At 46.2% G+C, this 22,933-nt stretch overlaps 1 protein-coding gene across 3 annotated transcripts in view; it reads right to left on the reverse strand.

Moving 5' to 3' along the window:
• The window catches only part of LOC141766917 (UPF0606 protein KIAA1549L-like), a 183,751-nt gene that overhangs the window by 112,074 nt on the left and 48,744 nt on the right, over positions 1-22,933 (reverse strand). For all 3 annotated transcript variants that reach the window (XM_074634110.1, XM_074634109.1, XM_074634108.1), the window contains exon 2: positions 157-945. In XM_074634110.1, coding sequence (XP_074490211.1) covers positions 157-945 — 789 coding nt within the window. The remainder of the gene's footprint in view (positions 1-156; positions 946-22,933) is intronic.

Below are 22,933 nucleotides of genomic sequence, written 5' to 3' on the forward strand. Positions count from 1 at the left end.
CATCGTTTCAGCATGTGGAGAAATCAGAGCTTGACAGGCCTGCTGTTGCTAAGCAATGATAGCTGTTCAGGGGAAGGGGTCTAGCGAATGATTCATTATAATGTAAAAAGTCAAACTTGAAACATGTTGAAATGACAGAAGAACCCTGAACCGTACCTAAACTGGAGCTGCTATTGCTGTTGGAGGAGTTGCTGTTGACAACGACCAGAGAGACGTTGTCTGATCTAGCTGTCTGACTGTCTCTTTTACTGGCTGGAGAGGAGGAGGACGTAGAGGAGGAAGGCAAAGAGGATGCCTTTGTTGTAGATGAGGAGGAGGAAGAGGCCTTGGATGACGAGTAAGAGGAGCTTTTGGCCCAAGCAGCTTTAGACAGCAGTCCTAAAGGTTTTCCCAACGCTGGTGCCTGCAGCTCTGCCAGTATGGTGGGGACTGATGAGAAGACTGCCTGCTCTCTTTGGCCCTCTCCACGCGTCTGCAGCCTCTGCTGCCCCAGCCAGGCAGCCGGGTCCCTGGGCATGCTTGGCAGGCCACCCCCTTCCGCATCCACCGGGCTCCATTCAGCCCCAACTTCAGCCCAGGCGCCGGTTCCCGTCATAATCCCAGTCTCGGCAAAAACACCTGCCCCAGCACGAACTCCTGCTTCTGTTTCAGTCCAAACCGCTGCTCTGGCCTCAGCAAACACTTTACCCTCAGGCCAAGCTCTGGGTCCAGCTCTGGGTCCAGCTCTGGGTCCAGCTCCGTGTCCAGCTCTCGGTCCAGCTCTGGGTCCAGCTCCGGGTCCAGCTCCGGGTCCAGCTCCGGGACCAGCGTCAGTCCCATCCATCGCATCTTTGTCTTTCGCCCCAGCTCTGGTTCCAGTCCTGGGGAAGGCTGAGAGGTTGGAGGGCACTGCGGGGTCCAGAGGCAAGACAGCCCGTCTCATTGACTCATGGTGACGTCCCTCAGCTGTAGGACACATGAGGGATAGGGGGATGGAGGAAGGAGTGGATAAAAGAAAAGCAGAAATAGTGTTTAAATAGGAGTTCTGGGCAGTAGAAACATTGTGAGCAGTTTTTGACTCATCTGTCCCTCAGGCCAGACAATGATTTCAGTTTCAGTTCTTTAGTAATGCAGGGTACACACTACCTGAGAATCCAAACCATTTTGGGCCAGATTCTGTTAAATGAATCATTAGCCTACATGTCGTTATGTGTGGGGTTATGTGTTAAGATTTGAAAAATCTTTTATGCCGAGACCGATTCCCTACTCCCTACAATCGTCAGCAAAGCCCAGTTTTTTGATGATTCTAAAGATAATCTCTCCAGATGTTCCTGTGGTGTGAGGTATGTTAAGAGTGTTCTTAACATCCTCAGTCGACTCAGAAGTCCATCCTGGCCGCACCCATTTCAAATGGTAAATATTAAACATGTTCAATATACACGATCAGATATCCTGTTGTGTGTGGGGAACCCCGAGGACAGCCGATGACGCAGTCACGTGGGAAAATACGATAGACAATTGTGAACCAAGCTGACTAAAGCGGAAGGACAATCATCGCCGTCATGGCGGCCGAGGGTAATGCATGAGCTAATGCAAATTGCGAAGCATAAAGTAGTAGTAAGATGGAGCTCAGAAATGGAGGACCAACTTGTTGATTTGTGGCAGCAACACAAGTGTTTATTTATCGTGTCTCCATGACTTCATCCATCCATTCTTTATGAATGTTCAGTACAAAGTATAGTGCAAAAACTAACAACGCTAATTCTGGTCGTGTCTAGAAGGGAGCCCGCAAACTGCGAAATCTGATCTGAGATCTGCAAAAACGAACTATCCTTACCTTAACTATTCAAGGTCAATGCCTAACCATAAGTAGTCAAGGTCAATGTCTAACCTTAACTATTCAAGGTCAATGTCTAACCTTAACAATTTGAGGTCAATGCCTAACCTAAACTATTCAAGGTCAATGTCTAACCTTAACTATTCAAGGTCAATGTCTAACCTTAACTATTCAAGGTCAATGTCTAACCTTAACTATTTGAGGTCAATGCCTAACCTTAACCATTCAAGGTCAATGCCTAAGTTTAACTATTCGAGGTCAATGCCTAACCTCAACTATTTAAGGTCAATGACTAACATTAACCATTCAAAGTCAATGTCTAACCTTAACTATTCAAGGTCAATGCCTAACCTTAACTATTTAAGGTCAATGACTAACCTTAACCATTCAAAATCAATGTCTAACCTTAACTATTCGAGATCAATTCCTAACCTTAATATTTGAGGTCAATGCCTAACCTTAACTATTCGAGGTCAATGCCTAACCTTAATACTTGAGGTCAATGTCTAACCTTAACTATTCGAGATCAATGTCTAACCTTAACTATTCGAGATCAATGCCTAACCTTAACAATCTTGTGATTGTTTCCCCAGTTTGCGGTCTTCTTTCTTGCCACTATCGCTAATTCTTCCTTCCCATCCCTAGGATTTGTTTATGCTAAAGTCACATTTGATTGTGAGAGATTTTGCAAGATTTCTGGTATTGAGAGACGTGACTCTTGTTGTTCATGAATGACTCTGTTAGTGTGTGGTGTTCTGTTTTCACCACACACTATAGGAACAAAATGGTTCAATTTAACATAACATGTGTGGGGTCTGTCACATTTTCAAAATCTGCTAAGATTTGAAAAATCTTTCAGTGTGAGCCAACCTTAACTCATCTATCATGTCCCCTTCCATACACATAAACACACATGCAATGCACACACACACACACACACACACACACACACAGCTGGAGCACCTCAAATCATTAGTCCTCGTAATGCCACCACAACTGTCCGACCGCCAGGAGATTTAAAACTGATCTGCTCACACACTCATCATGAGAGCACACACACTTCTCCTCTACTCTTCCTCTTTCTCTCCTCTGTCTCACACACACACACACACACACACACACACACACACACACACACACACACACACACACACACACACACACACACACACACGCAGTTATCCAAAGGGATTAAATAAAAAAACTCTAAAACTGCGATTGTGGAAAAATAGTAATAATGTCTAAAGTAGGTCACTTATGTTTTAGAGGATAAAGCATAGGGAATTAATTTAGATGTTCCAGAGTGCATAAATTAGGACACACACACACACACACACACACACACACACACACACACCCTAATCAGCTGTGATTTCACAGATACTAATCTGATCTGTTACGGTTTGCCTTGCGAGCCTGTGGATGTATTATTCCCAGAACATACACAACCACTCAGGCTGAGCTCAGACCACTACTGATGGGACTGAAATATATATTCAGAGCTAAGTTTGGTTGGAGTTACGCAAGTAATGGCAGTTTTTATGGAGTCGTTTTTTTTTCATTTTTATCAATTTGACATCAAATGAGTCCGATACATGGAAATGGAGCATCAAAGACAGCATCCAGTCAAAGCATTTAGCTTCGGCCTTTATCTCCATTCTGTGAACTGTCTTCATCTTCTCTGTAGCCTCAACAAAGCCTGTAGGTTTGGCAGACTGAGGCGATTATCCTGCCTAATACATTCAGTCTCAAAGGCACCTTGCCTTAGTGGAATTGAAAGATGAGAGAAAACAAGGCTGACCGTCTGACTGGCTCGCTGGCTGCCTCGCTGGGTGACACACTTTATTACATCTGCTCATTTGTTCTGAAGTAGAAAGGTTTGGTTTTGGCGTCACTTGAGGCTGACGTTCAATGCAAAATATCGTAAGTGGAATAACGAGTGCCAGGCAGGGATTATTTAATTTAATTTAAACGCACACTCATTTTAGCCTTCAAAAAGCGTCAAATGTGCGTGTGTGTTGCACACTTCCCACGCTCCCCCCATGTCTCTGCGGAGGATTGGTTAATTAAAAGACAGTGATTCTGAGCAAGAGGGGCTTTACAGACCCAGCTCTGGGCTTAGCTGCCGTATATCCTCTGGACACCTGCTATAAAGCATTTCACCACCCCACTATTAACTACCACCACGGAGCAATTTGTCTCACCATTGTCCTAGGGTGTCATATCATAAATGTCATTAAAGAGGAAATGAATCCATTGACAATTTATATTTCAGCTTCTTCAGGGGTCTGTGTTGTGTGTTAGTGCCAGCATCCAGAACTCTATTAGTCAGTTTGAGAATGGAGAAAACAACAAAAGCTAGAAATGACAGGGGCGATTACTTGGGCACCGCAGGGAGAGTACAGTAACATGCTTGTTAAACTTAACTGAAATGTCATATTTATTTTTGCAGCAATTCATCTCATCCAGAACCACGACAGCTTTTCCGCATGTAGTGTTTCTTTTGGGTCCGAAACGGACGATGGTGATGTGAAAGGGAGTAAATGCTGATAGCACTCCTGCTGATATACATTTAACTAAATTAGATGTTTTAAAAACAACTGTTTGATAGGCTGCAGAAGTCCTAAAACCATGGACATAATGTGGAGCTTTCTGCACTGAGATTACTGCAGGTTACCTGACAATACCAAGATCTATTATTTTACATCAATGTAATAAATAAAGCTGCACTAATCAATATTTGTATATAAGCAATAGATCAAAAGATGTGTAATGTGAAAGGAGTCGCATGTAGTTACGATCCTACAGAGAATTTTCCCCCGATACTGTAGTTCCCCTCAGCTCTACAGGGCATTTTAGCATATTTAAGCGCATTGTTTTGGTTTTTCTGACGCACAAATTCTGCTCTCATCAACCTTGTTTCCAGGAGCAGCAGGAAGCCGTTTTCAGCAAGAAAGCCTTGATCAATAAATTGCCTAGCACCAAACTGCGCACAAATAAGGTTAGTGAGTACTAGCTGGAGAACATAGGGGAGCATTCAGCAGCTAAAGAGACAGATATTTCCCTCAGGAGTTGGTGGAGACCAAAACAAAGCTAAAAGGGAGTAAATACTGGCCTTGTCAGGTAGACAGTACTAATGCTAATGTTGTTCTGTGACTGTTGGATATGTAAATAGGCAATAGTTTGCTAATGTTCACAAGAACAACTAAATGGTGATAGTATGTCAATGTTCTACTGCGGGTGTATTATATAGGTACCCACGGGAGTGCAGTGTTGAATTTGGTGAAATTTGGACACACGACACGCTCTGCGCGCAGGCTTCGGGGCTCTGCGCGCAGGCTTCGGGGCTCTGCGCGCAGGCTTCGGGGCTCTGCGCGCAGGCTTCGGGGCTCTGCGCGCAGGCTTCGGGGCTCCGCGCGCAGGCTTAGGGCTCTGCTCTCACGTGCAGGCTACAGGGCTCCGCTCTCACGCGCAGGCTACAGGGCTCTGCGGACTGGGTCGAGCATGTCGTCCGCATCGGACTGCAGGACTGCAGTTCACTTTTGCTGCTGGATGTTGGATATACTAATGTTACAACCAAACTCTTTTCCCTTCCCTGGAGAAGTTCTTGACAGCACTGCAAGAAGCACTCCGGGGGCCATTGCAATAACTGGTGCGAAAGAGCCAAAACCTAAATGTTCTGCTCTGATTTGGCTTTTTAACTCATGCTGTCTGTGATTTTTATTGTATTCAAATATTTTCATTTGTTTTGGTTTATTCTTGTCTTTTTGATGTTTTCTTCTTTGATCTGTCATGTGTACTCGTATTTGTACTTACTAGCACTGTACCAGTGATTCTTGGCACAAGTGTATTTGTTTCGTCTTAGGGTTGTGCCAGTCAGTAATGAAAGGATGAATGGATAGATGGAGGGATGAATGGATGGTGGGATGGATTGAAGGACTGTACCATATGCATAGCTGTTAGCAGTGTTTTGAGTGTTTTCTCCTCCAACAGCTAGCCACCTGCTCTGGCTGAGAGCAACATATGTGACTCTACCATCAGACCTCTGACAAAACGCTAGGATAGAAGAACCTCCACTGAGAACAAATATGGACTGGATGGATGGATGGTTGGTAGAACAGAAAGTGTGGCTTAAAGATGGATAAATGTGGATCAGAGCAGAACTGACCTGCTTTATCTATTTGGACAAAACACACCGGACATTTTTTTTGTCTATTTCCGTGTGAGAACATTCAGTTTATAGTAGATTATGAGAATTATTACATGGAAATGGTGCACAAAGCACTGCCGGCCATTTACAAGGCTTTAGACTAGTGTCATGTTATGTATTGACCATCACGCCTTGCCAGCTGGCATTGTGCCCACTGATGCCCTGCTGAATCTAAATGCCAACAAAACCCTGTAAAGCCTTGCCAGGTCACTGAAAGCTTTCCGACCATTCAGATTAGTCATTCCCTGGCGCCTGTGATAATATAACGGTAAATGTCTATAGCCATGGCTTTGCCCTCCTCATTCCTGTGTAGTGTACTTGCGGTTGTGTGCCAAGCAGAGTTGATCCACGCTGCCACCCTGACTGTGAGCAGGACAGGTGGTTAGGAAGTGTGAGAATGGTACTGAGCCAGCTGGTCCTCAGCTCCAAGAAACTCCCAGGGAAAAGTGAGGAGGGGGAGTCTGGTTAGCTGAATCTGCCAACTAGCCAACTGGTGGCAAGTTTGCATTATAGTAATTATCAAACAGGCAAAATGAAAAAAATACCTCTTAATCTCCATTTTAGAGCTGTACTGGGCAAGGCTTTTCTATTAAACTACACCAGACTCTGTAGTCTAATTTATAAGATTGGGCTGCAGTATCAGGGAGTGTCACATAATCCACAACAATGGACCAAGCAAAATAGTGCTGTTAGTTATATGATCACTGGCAGAAATTGTTCCAGCCTCAGAAAGTGATGAAATAAAAAGAACACAATGTGCTGAAGGCTGGGCGCACTAACAATTCCCAAACCTTCTGCAAAAGAGTTTTCGTCTCCGTTCACATAGTTACTGAGAAGACGTAACATAAAAAGTGTGTACAGATTGGTGGCGTCATTAAAGATTTAGGAGTAGTGAAAGTGTCAAACTTTCAGAAAGTTACAGTTATAGCCAACTAGCACTTAGGGCTGCAAAAGTTGCTGAGTTTAGCTTCACGTCTTATCTCAAAGCTACCAAAGGCAACTTTGTGAGCTGGTAGCCTCAAATGACAGCACAGAGAAACTGATTGATTTAAAACTCTCATTTCAGTGTCAATGTATTATGTGAGTAAGAGTGGTAAACTGCACACAGCACTGCTGCATACTGCTGTGTAGTATACGTTCACATGTCTCTCTGACAGTTCAATTTGCCAGTTTTTGTAGGCATACACGTGACCACACCCAACACCAATATTTAGGTTATTTGCAAGATCTTTAGCCACACTAGCAGTATGGCTCTATGGGTAGCGATGTTTGTCAGTTGGACCCGACTGAAATATTTTAAATATTTGACTTTGATTTATGGCCAAATACCTGCAAAACTAATGACATTCCCATCAGCTGACTAATTAGCAAGTGTTTTCATGCTAACACACTAAAATAAAGGTTGTGTCTAGAAAGTACCCGCAAATTGTGAAAACTTGCAAAAACTTGAAAAACTCTTCCTATACTCGCTGTCTGACGACCTATCCTAACCATAACCACTTGAGATCAATACCTAACCTTAATCATATCGGGAGAGTTTCGCATTTGCGTGTTACCTTCTAGCCACTACTTAAACTAAGATGGTGACCATGGTATACCAAATCAAATACCAGCATTTTAGCATTGTAATTGCGAGCATGACAACCCAGTTGCCAGAAAAAAAAATTGTATTGTACGTTTCTGCATACCGCAGATCGCTCGTTGTACTGTCACTTGCCCTGGCCGAATGCAAAAACATCTACATTCAACGTATCCATGGTTTGTAGAAATGTACAATGCCAAAATTTTTTCCTGGCGCCTGGGCTGAGCATGATAGCATGCTGACGCTACAAATATTGAGCTCAAGTTTCTTAACCAGCCACAGGGCTTGTAACTCCGCTGTTTCAAGCTGAGCAGTTAGGGTACAGTGTTTGTAGTCAACCCAGTTGCCAGAATTTTTTTTGGCATTGGACGTTTCTGCAAACCACGGATATGTTGAATGGCAACGTTTCTGAACCAAAAATACGCTTGCAGAAACGCAATGCCACATGGTTAATGTTGTGAAATGATTGGTTAGGTTTAGGCAACAAAACTACCTGGTTAAGGTTAAAAAACGTTCATGGTTTGTTCCTCAAATAATAATGTAACAACATAACATAACGTAACAATGCAACAAAACCACAATAGTTAGGTTTAGGAAAGATCTACACGGTTGGGATTAAAACTACTACGATTGTACGGTGAAAAGGACACGTGTGAACACGGGACACAAACAAACAGCTGATTGTAACGTGACACACGGGACACGATTAGCAGTCTCCTGAATGAAGGCCTTGTGTTTGTTGGAGGTTGTTGAGGTCATTTCGGAAAGGCTAGGCAAATAAAGATCATACTGTCAAACGACGTGTGAGTTGTAGGAGGAGGAGGAAATAGGATTTTTTTTTCAGTGCCAATGTGTTTAAATGACTGACTGTTTTTTCCCTTAAAAAAGAAGCCTTTGTGGTTAGAGTGGGAGTGTTGGTAACAAGTCAAAGCGCTGATATACTCGTTGTGGTACGAGACTCAGTGGGAGTAAGGATGGTCCCAAGCCAGTAGGTTTTGTCCAACAGAGTGAGGCCGTCCAACAGGATGGACATGTAACCATTTCCTGGAACTATTCAGGACATCCATCTGTCTGTGTGGAGGCAGGAGACAATTTGGATTGGATTGTCAAATAGATGGATGGTCAGGTAAACAGATCAATGGATGGAAATACGAGGGGAATCATTAATCAAAGTTTAGACTGGCTTTAGTCAGGCATTTGTGAGTTTCCATATTTATTTTTTTTTTTTCATATTCTGTGTTGTGAGAAAGAGCACAAAGTATCAGCCAAGATGGATGAATGGCAGGCACCATAACATAAGGCAAGTGTGACATCATATCATTGTATTATGATACCTGGGTAACTTAAACATTGTATCACTAGTAATTCCTCTCACTCTATGTGGACAACACAAGCAGTGTAGCAGCAATAAATACTTATAGCAGGTAGTTGTTATTCTCTGAAGGGATGCTAGTGAGTAGAGTTAAGGGAATGTGTGCCATCATTTCTCAGCAAAGTGTGAGGAAAACTGCCTGACGACAACGTCTACCCAATGTGTGAAAACATCATATCATCTCCTATCAACAGTGAATATAAACGGGAAATACATTTTTCCCAGGTTTAATAGTTATGCTAAATTGTAAAATAGATAGACAAAGCCCATCCTGTGGGCTCACCACCTGCGGGAAGAACCGCTTGGGTCGGGTGCGCTGCCACACGGGTGGCAGTGAAGGCCAGGGACCTCGACGGACTGGACCCGGGCGGCAGAGGCTGGCTCTGGGGACGTGGAACGTCACCTCTCTGTGGGGGAAGGAGCCGGAGCTTGTGCGGGAGGTGGAGCGCTATCAGTTGGATCTGGTAGGGCTTACCTCTACGCACAGCCTCGGTTCTGGAACCATACTCTTGGATAGGGGTTGGACTCTATTCTTCTCTGGAGTTGCCCATGGTGTGAGGCGCCGGGCGGGTGTGGGGATACTCACAAATCCCCGGCTGAGTGCCGCTACGTTGGAGTTTACCCCGGTGGACGAGAGGGTCGCCTCCCTACGCCTTCGGGTTATGGGGGGGAAAACTCTGACTGTTGTTTGTGCGTATGCACCAAACAGCAATTCGGAGTATTCGGCCTTCTTGGAGACCCTGAATGGAGTCCTGTATGGGGCTCCAGTAGGGGACTCCATAGTTCTCCTGGGAGACTTCAACGCGCACGTGGGCAACGATGGAGACACCTGGAGTGGCGTGATTGGGAGGAACGGCCTCCCTGATCTAAACCCGAGTGGTCGTTTGTTGTTGGACTTCTGTGCTAGTCATGGATTGTCCATAACGAACACCATGTTCGAACATAAGGATGCTCATAAGTGTACGTGGTACCAGAGCACCCTAGGCCGAAGGTCGATGATCGATTTTGTAATCGTATCATCTGATCTGAGGCCGCATGTTTTGGACACTCGGGTGAAGAGAGGGGCGGAGCTGTCAACTGATCACCATCTGGTGGTGAGTTGGGTCAGAGGGTGGGGGAAGACTCTGGACAGACCTGGTAAGCCCAAACGCGTAGTGAGGGTGAACTGGGAACGTCTGGAGGAGGCCCCTGTCTGAGAGATCTTCAACTCACACCTCCGGCGGAGCTTTTCTGGCATCCCTGTGGAGGTTGGGGGCATTGAACCCGAGTGGACGATGTTCAAAGCTTCCATTGCTGAAGCTGCGGCGGTGAGCTGTGGTTTTAAGGTCTTAGGTGCCTCAAGGGGCGGCAACCCTCGAACACCGTGGTGGACACCGGTGGTCAGGGAAGCCGTCCGACTGAAGAAGGAGGCCTTCCGGGATATGTTATCTCGGAGGTCTCCGGAGGCAGTTGCAGGGTACCGACGGGCCCGAAGAGCAGCAGCCACTGCCGTGACGGAGGCAAAGCAGCGGGTGTGGGAGGAGTTCGGAGCAGCCATGGAGAAGGACTTTCGGTCGGCACCAAAGTGCTTCTGGAAAACCATCCGGCACCTTAGGAGGGGGAAACGGGGAACCATCCAAGCTGTGTACAGTAAGGATGGGACACTGTTGACCTCAACTGAGGAGGTAATCGGGCGGTGGAAGGAGCACTTTGAGGAACTTCTGAATCCGACCAATACGCCCTCTATGGTAGAGGCAGAGCTGGAAGCTGATGGGGGACCATCATCAATTACCCTGGTGGAAGTCACTGAGGTAGTCAAACAACTCCACAGTGGCAAAGCCCCGGGGGTTGATGAGATCCGCCCAGAAATGCTGAAGGCTCTGGGTGGGGAGGGGCTGTCTTGGATGACACGTCTCTTCAACACCGCGTGGAAGTCGGTGACAGTGCCTAAGGAGTGGCAGACCGGGGTGGTGGTTCCCCTTTTCAAAAAGGGGGACCAGAGAGTGTGTGCCAATTACAGGGGTATCACACTGCTCAGCCTCCCTGGTAAAGTCTACTCCAAGGTGCTGGAAAGGAGGGTTCGGCCGATAGTCGAACCTCAGATCGAAGAGGAACAATGCGGATTCCGTCCTGGCCGTGGAACAACGGACCAGCTTTTCACTCTCGCAAGGATCCTGGAGGGGGCCTGGGAGTATGCCCATCCAGTCTACATGTGTTTTGTGGACTTGGAGAAGGCATATGATCGGGTCCCCCGGGAGATACTGTGGGGGGTGCTGCGGGAGTATGGGGTGAGGGGGGCACTTCTCAGGGCCATCCAATCCCTGTACGCCCAAAGCGAGAGCTGTGTCCGGATCCTCGGCAATAAGTCGGACTCGTTTCCGGTGGGGGTTGGCCTCCGCCAGGGCTGCGCTTTGTCACCAATCCTGTTCGTGATATTCATGGACAGGATATCGAGGCGTAGTCGGGTGGAGGAGGGTTTGCAGATCGGTGTGCTGAGGATCTCATCGCTGCTTTTTGCAGATGATGTGGTCCTGTTGGCATCATCGGTCTGCGACCTCCAGCACTCACTGGATCGGTTCGCAGCCGAGTGTGACGCAGTCGGGATGAGAATCAGCACCTCTAAATCTGAGGCCATGGTTCTCAGCAGGAAACCGGTGGTTTGCCTACTCCGGGTAGGGAATGAGTCCTTACCCCAAGTGAAGGAGTTTAAGTATATCGGGGTCTTGTTCGCGAGTGAGGGGACGATGGAACGTGAGATTGGTCGGAGAATCGGAGCAGCAGGGGCGGTATTGCATTCGCTTTACCGCACCGTTGTGACGAAAAGAGAGCTGAGCCGGAAGGCAAAGCTCTCGATCTACCGTTCAATCTTCGTTCCTACTCTCACCTATGGTCATGAGGGTTGGGTCATGACCGAAAGAACGAGGTCGCGGGTGCAAGCGGCCGAAATGGGTTTCCTCAGGAGGGTGGCTGGCGTCTCCCTTAGAGATAGGGTAAGAAGCTCAGTCATCCGTGAGGGACTCGGAGTAGAGTCCTTGCTCCTTTGCGTTGAAAGGAGCCAGTTGAGGTGGTTCGGGCATCTAGCACGGATGCCTCCTGGGCGCCTCCCTTGGGAGATGTTCCAGGCACGACCAGCTGGGAGGAGATCACGGGGAAGACCCAGGACTAGGTGGAGAGATTATATCTCTACTCTGGCCTGGGAACGCCTCGGGATCCCCCAGTCAGAGCTGGTTAATGTGGCCCGGGAAAGGGAAGTTTGGGGTCCCCTGCTGGAGCTGTTGCCCCCGCGACCCGATCCCGGATAAGCGGTTGAAGATGGATGGATGGATGGAGATAGACAAAGCCACAAAGCCAAGCTAAGATGTGGTAACTGCCATACATCATCACAGAAAATGTATCCAATTTGGATGGATGGAATAGCTAATCGCTAATAATAAAGCACCTCAGTTTCAGCCCATTTTGACAACACATTCTCACTCCCAACTCATCAAATACCACCGTTTGCTAAGTGCTGCTCGGCATCGGAAACCGACGCACGGAGGCACCCTTTAGCAACAGTACATGACAAACCGAGCTTTCAACTAACTTCAATGTAAACCTACCCGTGGCGTATTTTCAACGGTGGGAGCAAGTGACGTAGTATTAATAGCGTGAGAGTCCGTTCACGACAGGTTGTAGGGATGGTGGATGGGTCAAACAAATACAAGACTTTCAACCAGGAGACCGGTGTTTGTGTCCCGTGTGAAACTGAAAGTAACGTTGACTTATTTTGTCACGACAGTCTTTAGTCACGTGACTTGTCGGTATCGTCAGTCCCATGAGTCCTGTGAGTCACGGGAGTCGTTAGTCAGTGAAATTAATGTCAACTACAACCGTTTCTTAACCATAAATAAGTGGTTGTGTTGCCTAAACCTAACTTCCTGTAAAAACGGAAGTTTATTTTGAGAGGACACTATGCATGTAACGAGCGTATAATGACACGCCGTCCCTGGTCCGTCCAAAAGTAACGCAAGAGGGGTACCCCGTGAGTCGATCTCCGATGCTAAGGGGCACCGACCAAGCGCCGGTATTTGAGAATGTGTTATCAAATACCGCCGCTTGGGTGATGCCCCTCGGCATTATACTAACGACACTAAAGAGTCATGTGACGGACCGACGTGCCAACATATGTTGTTTACTTTTAGTTTCACATGGGACACGAACACCGGTCTCCTGGTTGAAAGTCCTGTGTTTGTTTGACCCATCCACCACCCCTTAATATTACGTCACTTGCTCTGACCTCTGAATAACGCCGCAGGTGGGTTTACATTGGAGCTAGTGCATCGTTATCGTTATCCGATGCTGAGGGGCCCTGACCAAGCAGCGGTATTTGACGAGATGGGTGTGAGAACAGGTTGATTTTGAAAGGGACACACACACACACACACACACACACACACACACAGATACCTGTACACTGTAACCAGACATGTTAAGGCAGACGGAACTTGAACAAATCAAATTTGATCGGTTCTGGAGGACTGAACTTACTATTCTGGCATCTGATGGATCTAAAATAGCGAAGGCACTATGTTGGAGGGTTTTGCCGATTTCAATCAAACTATGCATGTTGTCATATGTTGTCAGTAATGCAGTGAAAGGGTGCACACTGGGGTGAGACAAATTAGGAATTTACATCTACAAGGCATAAAGGATGTTATCTCATGAACAATTTTTGAAAAATATATAATAAAAAAAAATAGAACTATTTTTCTGTAATATTCTAGTGATTTTTTTTTATATTTCATGAGAGAAAGTAATCAATACTAAAGCCTTGAACATAAACATCTCCACATTAAATTCTTATGAGGAGTCAAAGCACCACAGGTGCTGAAACCCTACTCTACCTCTTTCTTCTTTACCTCGGCTTCTACTCATCACTCATCGTCCTCTACTTGACTTGATGGGATTTCTCTTGGGACGTTACATGGGAGCTGCTTTGAACTTAACATGGCAGCTGGTCTGATGTTGCCTGACTTGATATTAGGACGCCTGATGTAAAACTATGTCACATTGAGCTCAGTGGAATGTAAATGTAAATTAATGTCCCTAATATTATTCTAATGTATGTATGCTGTCCTCTCTGTGAAGTTATGCTGTCACAGCATGCAGCTAATTAGGATCAACTCCAAGTCTGATGCACATTTTTTTACAGAAATAGGTTCACACCAAATAATGATCCCTTAGATGGTTTGAACAAGCAGCTTATTATGACCCATATTTACGTGTATTGGTAGGCGGCGACCTCTAGTGGTCGTAGTAATTATGACGGGAGCAAAGTGACGTAGACTAGTATGAAGAGCGACAAAGTCCGCGTAGGGAGGAGGTCCGGGTGGATGGATGGGTCAAACAAACATATGACTGTGACCCTGTTTATCGCCAGTGTGAAACCAAAAGTCTTTTATAAGGTATTTAACTGACGTTACATACGTACGTTTACTGACATTACACACAGTACTTAAGTTACGTAACAAACACTTATTTTAACCCAAACCATGATGTTTTCCTAAACCTAACCTAACCTAGTTTTGGGGGCTAAACCTAATTCTTTAGGGCATGACTACCTTGTGATTGACAGGTCGCTACCACGGCGTCGTCAGGTCTGAGTGTTGTCCGGGTTTTTGTCTTAGGACTTTAACCCTTTCACAGTGTGTTTTCAGTTCATGAAAGTTAATTATGACCTTTTTGGTCGCCTGAAAGTGTCTTATTCAGCATTCTGTTGTACATAGCTCCACCCCCTTGTGCCTTCTGGTTGCAAAAAAACAACAAGGCGACGACCAAGTACCAAGATGGAGACAGCCAAAATGCCAAACTCGAGGCTTCAAAACATCAGTCCACAAACCAATGGGTGACGTCACGGTGACTACGTCCACTTCTTATATACGGTCTATGATCCAGCATAGCGCCTGATACTCTTATTGGACAGCGCGATCCCCAGCGGATAAACAGGAACAGCAGTGCATTTTACTGAAAAATTGGAATTAATGACTTCTCAGCAATTTTCCCACTTTGCAAGTCATCCAGTGGGCCGGATTGGACCCTATGTTGACACCCCTGCTTTAGATGAAATCTAATATCATGACAGTTAGTCTTTAAAAAAAATGTCAGCTTTAAACTTTGTCTCTTTGTTTAAACCCTTTGTCTGAGAAGGTTGTTGTTTCTCACAACGATTCAATAATTCTGTGATATCTGGTATACCTTAAATCACACAATGGGTCGCTGATAATAAATGTATGGGAGTATTGGTCTGGTATGACTTTAGATATATTGCTGTGTAAAGGACGTTACTGAGTGACTTCACTGTTTGACTCTTCCATGAGCCTTCTCTTCTGTTACATTGTGTTTAAGCATGTCACAACAAGAAGTAAACACACTGTACCTCACCAGGGCACATATCTGTTGTTCCCTGATTGTGGTACAGTTCCTCTGGCTCGCCAAATAATAATGTCTTTAAAGCTACTGACTCAAAGGAATTCTGGTAAACGGAGGGAAATTCGAGGTGCAATTATCCTGTAATTGCCACTTGTGGCCACAGTGGCGGCTGTCTTGCTTTAATTAACTTAACTGATATACATTTTCATGAAACATCACTTGAATAATTCTCTGATACAACCTAATATCTTGGGAAAAGATAGTTAGACAAAATGACTGCAATTTATGTTAATCATTGTGGATATGAGTGTTGAACAAGGAATTAAATGTGACATCAGCCTTCTGAATTCTATTATTACTTTATGCTCTCTATCAGCCTTCAGTAGAGGCAGGAACAGCAACAAGTGCAACCTAGTGGGCTGTTGTTGCCTCTGTGTTGCCTGTCAGACAGTCGTTGATCACTGGTATGTCTCTCTATACAGTGAGCCAACCACTGCACCATGGTGGTTGGTCCCCACAGCTATAGGCAACTAACTAACTGAGTAACTGCAGGTTTCTGAGCAATATAGGCAGCAGGGCGACATGTTAAAGCCACCTTAGGAGCCAAAGAGGAGTAGGTACTAGCCAGACAGCCTAAATATTGCCAGACACATGCCAGATGCCTGATAACAGGCAAAGCAGTACAGGGGCTGTCTGCCAGGCAGCTAGATACCAACCAAGCAGTAATAAATATCCCAACAGACTGCCCTGTATTAGTTTGCTTCCTGTTAGGCACCTGGCAGTTTCCAGCAGCCTACAAGGCAACAGTATTGCTACTTTTCTGCCAACTTCCTGACATTTCTAGAATGCAGTGTAATGATAATGCGCCACTAGCTGTTTGACACCTGTTTCTATTTTGATAACCAACTGTGCTGTTGTACCTTAAACAGACCTAAATCACTTGAACTGCAGTTTGTATTTTGTCAAGCCTCTCTTGGCGTGCATTTATGTGTTAATAGCATGACAGCGTTTCTCTTTCTTTCTGCTCTCTTGATCCTCTTGTAGTATAATGTCCTACCATCTTTATGCTTACAGGTGTTATTCTGCCTGCGACATAAGATCAACAGCCTTCTCATCATACATGCTCATCTGGTAGGATGGATTCACTATGTCAGAAATCAGGAACACTGACTTAATTACCATATTACCATAGTTTATGTGATCAGCTATATCCTGTATAAACAGTATAAGGTGATTTCATGAGGACACATGCAACAATGATTCTGAGCTTATGCATGTACCAGAAAATATATGTAGAGCCGATAGGATGCCATTGAAACAACTCAAAAGGTTTTTATTAGGGCTGTCAAAGTAAACGCGATAATAACACGTTAACGCAAATTTGTTGTTGCCTGTTGGGCTGCGGTTTGGCTCCATGTTTTAATTTGAGCATATTTATTTTATGCTAAATGCAGTACCTGTGAGGGTTTCTGGACAATAATAGTCATTGTTTTGTGTTGTTAATTGATTTTCAATAATAAATATATACATACACTTGCATAAAGCAAGCATATTTGTTACCATGTTGATAAGAGTATTAAATACTTGACATTTTGATCAGATAAAAAAATTGAGATTCAATATTTTTAATCGATTGACAGCCCTAGCTTTATGTGTAACTGGTTTACAGTGTTACTTCAAGTTCAGTCGAGGCAAATCAAGCTTACGTGAGTAATTGATTTAATACGTTGCAATTCATTGTATAGCCCTGTGGTATAAATGATGGCAGTGACCATAGCAATGTATAGTTGAGATAGTTGTGTAAAGTCTATTTTGTATCATTTACCCAAATGAAAAACATTCACTTTCATGAGCAGCCTGGTCTCCTAAAAACTGCCCAGCAAAACTGCACTGTCAATTACGTTTCGAGGGAAACATATTTTCTCCCGTATTCCTTTTATTTTTTAACGTATCACAAATACATTTCTATGTATCAGTCTGTGAAAGTTTGCATAGTGAGGAGGTTGGGGTGGATGGATGGTCAAACAAACACAGGACTTTCACCCAGGAGGGCGCTGTCGTGTCCCCTATGAAACTAAAAGTCAACGTTGACTTATTTTAATCTACGTCAGTAACTTAAATAACTTAACAAACATACTTATTTTAAGCCAAACCATGATGTTTTACTAAACATAACCAAGTACTTGTGTTGCCTACACATAACCAAGTAGTTTTGTTGCTTAAACATAACCAAGTACTTGTGTTGCCTACACATAACCAAGTACTTGTGTTGCCTAGACATAACCAAGTAGTTTTGTTGCCTAAACATAACCAAGTACTTGTGTTGCCTACACATAACCAAGTAGTTTTGTTGCCTAGACATAACCATGTAGTTTTGTTGCCTAAACATAATCAAGTACTTTGTTGTCTAGACATAACCAAGTAGTTTTGTTGCCTAGACATAACCAAGTAGTTTTGTTGCCTAAACATAACCAAGTAGTTTTGCTGCCTAAACATAACCAAGTAGTTTTGTTGTCTAGACATAACCAAGTAGTTTTGTTGCCTAGACATAACCATGTAGTTTTGTTGCCTAAACCTCACCAAGTAGTTTTGTTGCCTAAACCTAACCAAGTAGTTTTGTTGTCTAAACCTAACCAAGTAGTTTTGTTGCCTAGACATAACCAAGTAGTTGTGTTGTCTAAACATAACCAAGTTGTTTTGTTGCCTAAACATAACCGAGTACTTTGTTGTCTAGACATAACCAAGTAGTTTTGTTGCCTAAACATAACCAAGTAGTTGTGTTGCCTAGACATAACCAAGTAGTTTTGTTGCCTGAACATGACCGAGTACTTTGTTGTCTAGACATAACCAAGTAGTTTTGTTGCCTAGACATAACCAAGTAGTTTTGTTGTCTAGACATAACCAAGTAGTTGTGTTGTCTAGACATAACCAAATTGTTTTGTTGCCTAAACACAACCAAGTAGTTGTGTTGCCTAGACATAACCAAGTAGTTTTGTTGCCTAAACATAACCGGTTACTTTGTTGTCTAGACATAACCAAGTAGTTTTGTTGCCTAGACATAACTAAGTAGTTTTGTTGCCTAGACATAACCAAGTAGTTTTGTTTTCTAGACATAACCAAGTTATTTTGTTACGTTTTTGTTTTGTTTTTCTATTTACAATGTTTACCACGTGTTTAAAACTGCGACCGTAATCCAGGAGAAAATGTTTCCCATCCATCCATCCATCTTCAACCGCTTATCCGGGATCGGGTCGCGGGGGCAACAGCTCCAGCAGGGGACCCCAAACTTCCCTTTCCCGGGCCACATTAACCAGCTCTGACTGGGGGATCCCGAGGCGTTCCCAGGCCAGAGTAGAGATATAATCTCTCCATCTAGTCCTGGGTCTTCCCCGTGGTCTCCTCCCAGCTGGTCGTGCCTGGAACACCTCCCAAGGGAGGCGCCCAGGAGGCATCCGTGCTAGATGCCCGAACCACCTCAACTGGCTCCTTTCGACGCAAAGGAGCAAGGACTCTACTCCGAGTCCCTCACGGATGACTGAGCTTCTTACCCTATCTCTAAGGGAGACGCCAGCCACCCTCCTGAGGAAACCCATTTCGGCCGCTTGCACCCGCGACCTCGTTCTTTCGGTCATGACCCAACCCTCATGACCATAGGTGAGAGTAGGAACGAAGATTGAACGGTAGATCGAGAGCTTTGCCTTCCGGCTCAGCTCTCTTTTCGTCACAACGGTGCGGTAAAGCGAATGCAATACCGCCCCTGCTGCTCCGATTCTCCGACCAATCTCACGTTCCATCGTCCCCTCACTCGCGAACAAGACCCCGAGATACTTAAACTCCTTCACTTGGGGTAAGGACTCATTCCCTACCCGGAGTAGGCAAACCACCGGTTTCCTGCTGAGAACCATGGCCTCAGATTTAGAGGTGCTGATTCTCATCCCGACTGCGTCACACTCGGCTGCGAACCGATCCAGTGAGTGCTGGAGGTCGCAGACCGATGATGCCAACAGGACCACATCATCTGCAAAAAGCAGCGATGAGATCCTCAGCACACCGATCTGCAAACCCTCCTCCACCCGACTACGCCTCGATATCCTGTCCATGAATATCACGAACAGGATTGGTGACAAAGCGCAGCCCTGGCGGAGGCCAACCCCCACCGGAAACGAGTCCGACTTATTGCCGAGGATCCGAACACAGCTCTCGCTTTGGGCGTACAGGGATTGGATGGCCCTGAGAAGTGCCCCCCTCACCCCATACTCCCGCAGCACCCCCCACAGTATCTCCCGGGGGACCCGATCATATGCCTTCTCCAAGTCCACAAAACACATGTAGACTGGATGGGCATACTCCCAGGCCCCCTCCAGGATCCTTGCGAGAGTGAAAAGCTGGTCCGTTGTTCCACGGCCAGGACGGAATCCGCATTGTTCCTCTTCGATCTGAGGTTCGACTATCGGCCGAACCCTCCTTTCCAGCACCTTGGAGTAGACTTTACCAGGGAGGCTGAGCAGTGTGATACCCCTGTAATTGGCACACACTCTCTGGTCCCCCTTTTTGAAAAGGGGAACCACCACCCCGGTCTGCCACTCCTTAGGCACTGTCACCGACTTCCACGCGGTGTTGAAGAGACGTGTCATCCAAGACAGCCCCTCCCCACCCAGAGCCTTCAGCATTTCTGGGCGGATCTCATCAACCCCCGGGGCTTTGCCACTGTGGAGTTGTTTGACTACCTCAGTGACTTCCACCAGGGTAATTGATGATGGTCCCCCATCAGCTTCCAGCTCTGCCTCTACCATAGAGGGCGTATTGGTCGGATTCAGAAGTTCCTCAAAGTGCTCCTTCCACCGCCCGATTACCTCCTCAGTTGAGGTCAACAGTGTCCCATCCTTACTGTACACAGCTTGGATGGTTCCCCGTTTCCCCCTCCTAAGGTGCCGGATGGTTTTCCAGAAGCACTTTGGTGCCGACCGAAAGTCCTTCTCCATGGCTGCTCCGAACTCCTCCCACACCCGCTGCTTTGCCTCCGTCACGGCAGTGGCTGCTGCTCTTCGGGCCCGTCGGTACCCTGCAACTGCCTCCGGAGACCTCCGAGATAACATATCCCGGAAGGCCTCCTTCTTCAGTCGGACGGCTTCCCTGACCACCGGTGTCCACCACGGTGTTCGAGGGTTGCCGCCCCTTGAGGCACCTAAGACCTTAAAACCACAGCTCACCGCCGCAGCTTCAGCAATGGAAGCTTTGAACATCGTCCACTCGGGTTCAATGCCCCCAACCTCCACAGGGATGCCAGAAAAGCTCCGCCGGAGGTGTGAGTTGAAGATCTCTCGGACAGGGGCCTCCTCCAGACGTTCCCAGTTCACCCTCACTACGCGTTTGGGCTTACCAGGTCTGTCCAGAGTCTTCCCCCACCCTCTGACCCAACTCACCACCAGATGGTGATCAGTTGACAGCTCCGCCCCTCTCTTCACCCGAGTGTCCAAAACATGCGGCCTCAGATCAGATGATACGATTACAAAATCGATCATCGACCTTCGGCCTAGGGTGCTCTGGTACCACGTACACTTATGAGCATCCTTATGTTCGAACATGGTGTTCGTTATGGACAATCCATGACTAGCACAGAAGTCCAACAACAAACGACCACTCGGGTTTAGATCAGGGAGGCCGTTCCTCCCAATCACGCCACTCCAGGTGTCTCCATCGTTGCCCACGTGCGCGTTGAAGTCTCCCAGGAGAACTATGGAGTCCCCTACTGGAGCCCCATACAGGACTCCATTCAGGGTCTCCAAGAAGGCCGAATACTCCGAACTGCTGTTTGGTGCATACGCACAAACAACAGTCAGAGTTTTCCCCCCCATAACCCGAAGGCGTAGGGAGGCGACCCTCTCGTCCACCGGGGTAAACTCCAACGTAGCGGCACTCAGCCGGGGATTTGTGAGTATCCCCACACCCGCCCGGCGCCTCACACCATGGGCAACTCCAGAGAAGAATAGAGTCCAACCCCTATCCAAGAGTACGGTTCCAGAACCGAGGCTGTGCGTAGAGGTAAGCCCTACCAGATCCAACTGGTAGCGCTCCACCTCCCGCACAAGCTCCGGCTCCTTCCCCCACAGAGAGGTGACGTTCCACGTCCCCAGAGCCAGCCTCTGCCGCCCGGGTCCAGTCCGTCGAGGTCCCTGGCCTTCACTGCCACCCGTGTGGCAGCGCACCCGACCCAAGCGGTTCTTCCCGCAGGTGGTGAGCCCACAGGATGGAGAGGAGGGGGGTGCCACGTTCCTTTTTCGGGGTATCCCCGGCCGGGCTCCGTGGCAAGCCCGGCCACCAGACGCTCGTTGACGGGCCCTCCGTCTGGGCCTGGCTCCAGACGTGGGCCCCGGGCTTCCTCCGGGCCGGGTAACTCCTCCTCTGCCTCGTGTCGTCATTGGGTTTTTTGTGAACCATTCTTAGTCCGGCCCCTCACCTAAGACCAATTTGCCATGGGAGACCCTACCAGGAGCACGAGGCTCCAGACAACACAGCCCTCAGGGTCATAGGGACACACAAACCTCTCCACCACGTTAAGGTGATGGTTCCCGGAGAGGAGAAAATGTTTCCCTCAAAACATAATTGAGAATCCAGTTTAGTTTATGGAAACATCATTTTGAAAGAGAGAGGGTTGTCATGAGATGCCTGTCATTTTTTTTTAACTCTATGATGTCTTTTTCATGTTAAGTCCTTTATGGTGTTTGGGGTTTGTCACTGAGAAGAGGGTCAAATGGATTTTCCAGAGTCATGGCTACCTCGAAACATGTGTTAACACGTGATGTGTAAATACGGTCAATACATAACATCATTTGGTGTGTTTTCAGCACAGTTTTATTACATTTGAACGGTATCTCTTACAGTACTTTGAACTTTTGACCCCAATAATCCAATTTGCCCTGAGTTGATGTGTGGATGCAGTCCATCTGTTGTGTTTTGTTATATTGCTGATCCTCTTCACCATAGCAGAGCATTAAGTCCAGTCAAGAATATGTTTAAAAGTCCACGTCAGGGTAGAAACATAGGGAAATCTTACTGTTAATGTTAGTGAATTTTTCAAGATGACATGTCTGAATCTCAGGGGCAATGAAACATCTATGTGTAATTGCATATGGTATCAAGTGTGTGATGATAGCTTGCTATATAGCACAGGGAGGGTTGGGTATTTTGATGTAGGTCACTCAGTTGGGGGGCAAACCTACTGATCCCACTGGCCTCTCACATCAAACAGAAGGCTATACAGCAGCCTGAGGTCTACATATAATCTACAGCTGACATCACTGACCCCTCCTAATAACACACAGTATGTCTTCTATAACATTTTAATCAATAATTATGTTTAAGCAAATCAATTCAGATGATTTTGTTTCTGTTGTGTGCCTTAGCCAACTAACCCTCGGAATTCCCCAGTGATCATCATTTTGTTATGGCAGATTAATAAACAATTTATGGGTCCATTTATCATTTATCTTTGAACTGTTGCCACAGTGTGTTAAGCCCTGCCATTTAGAATAAGGCCTAATGCTGCCTCTCATGATAAGCTGTGTA

Source organism: Sebastes fasciatus, chromosome 4 (assembly GCF_043250625.1).
Source record: "Sebastes fasciatus isolate fSebFas1 chromosome 4, fSebFas1.pri, whole genome shotgun sequence".
In the NCBI taxonomy this organism is placed as follows: domain Eukaryota; kingdom Metazoa; phylum Chordata; class Actinopteri; order Perciformes; family Sebastidae; genus Sebastes; species Sebastes fasciatus.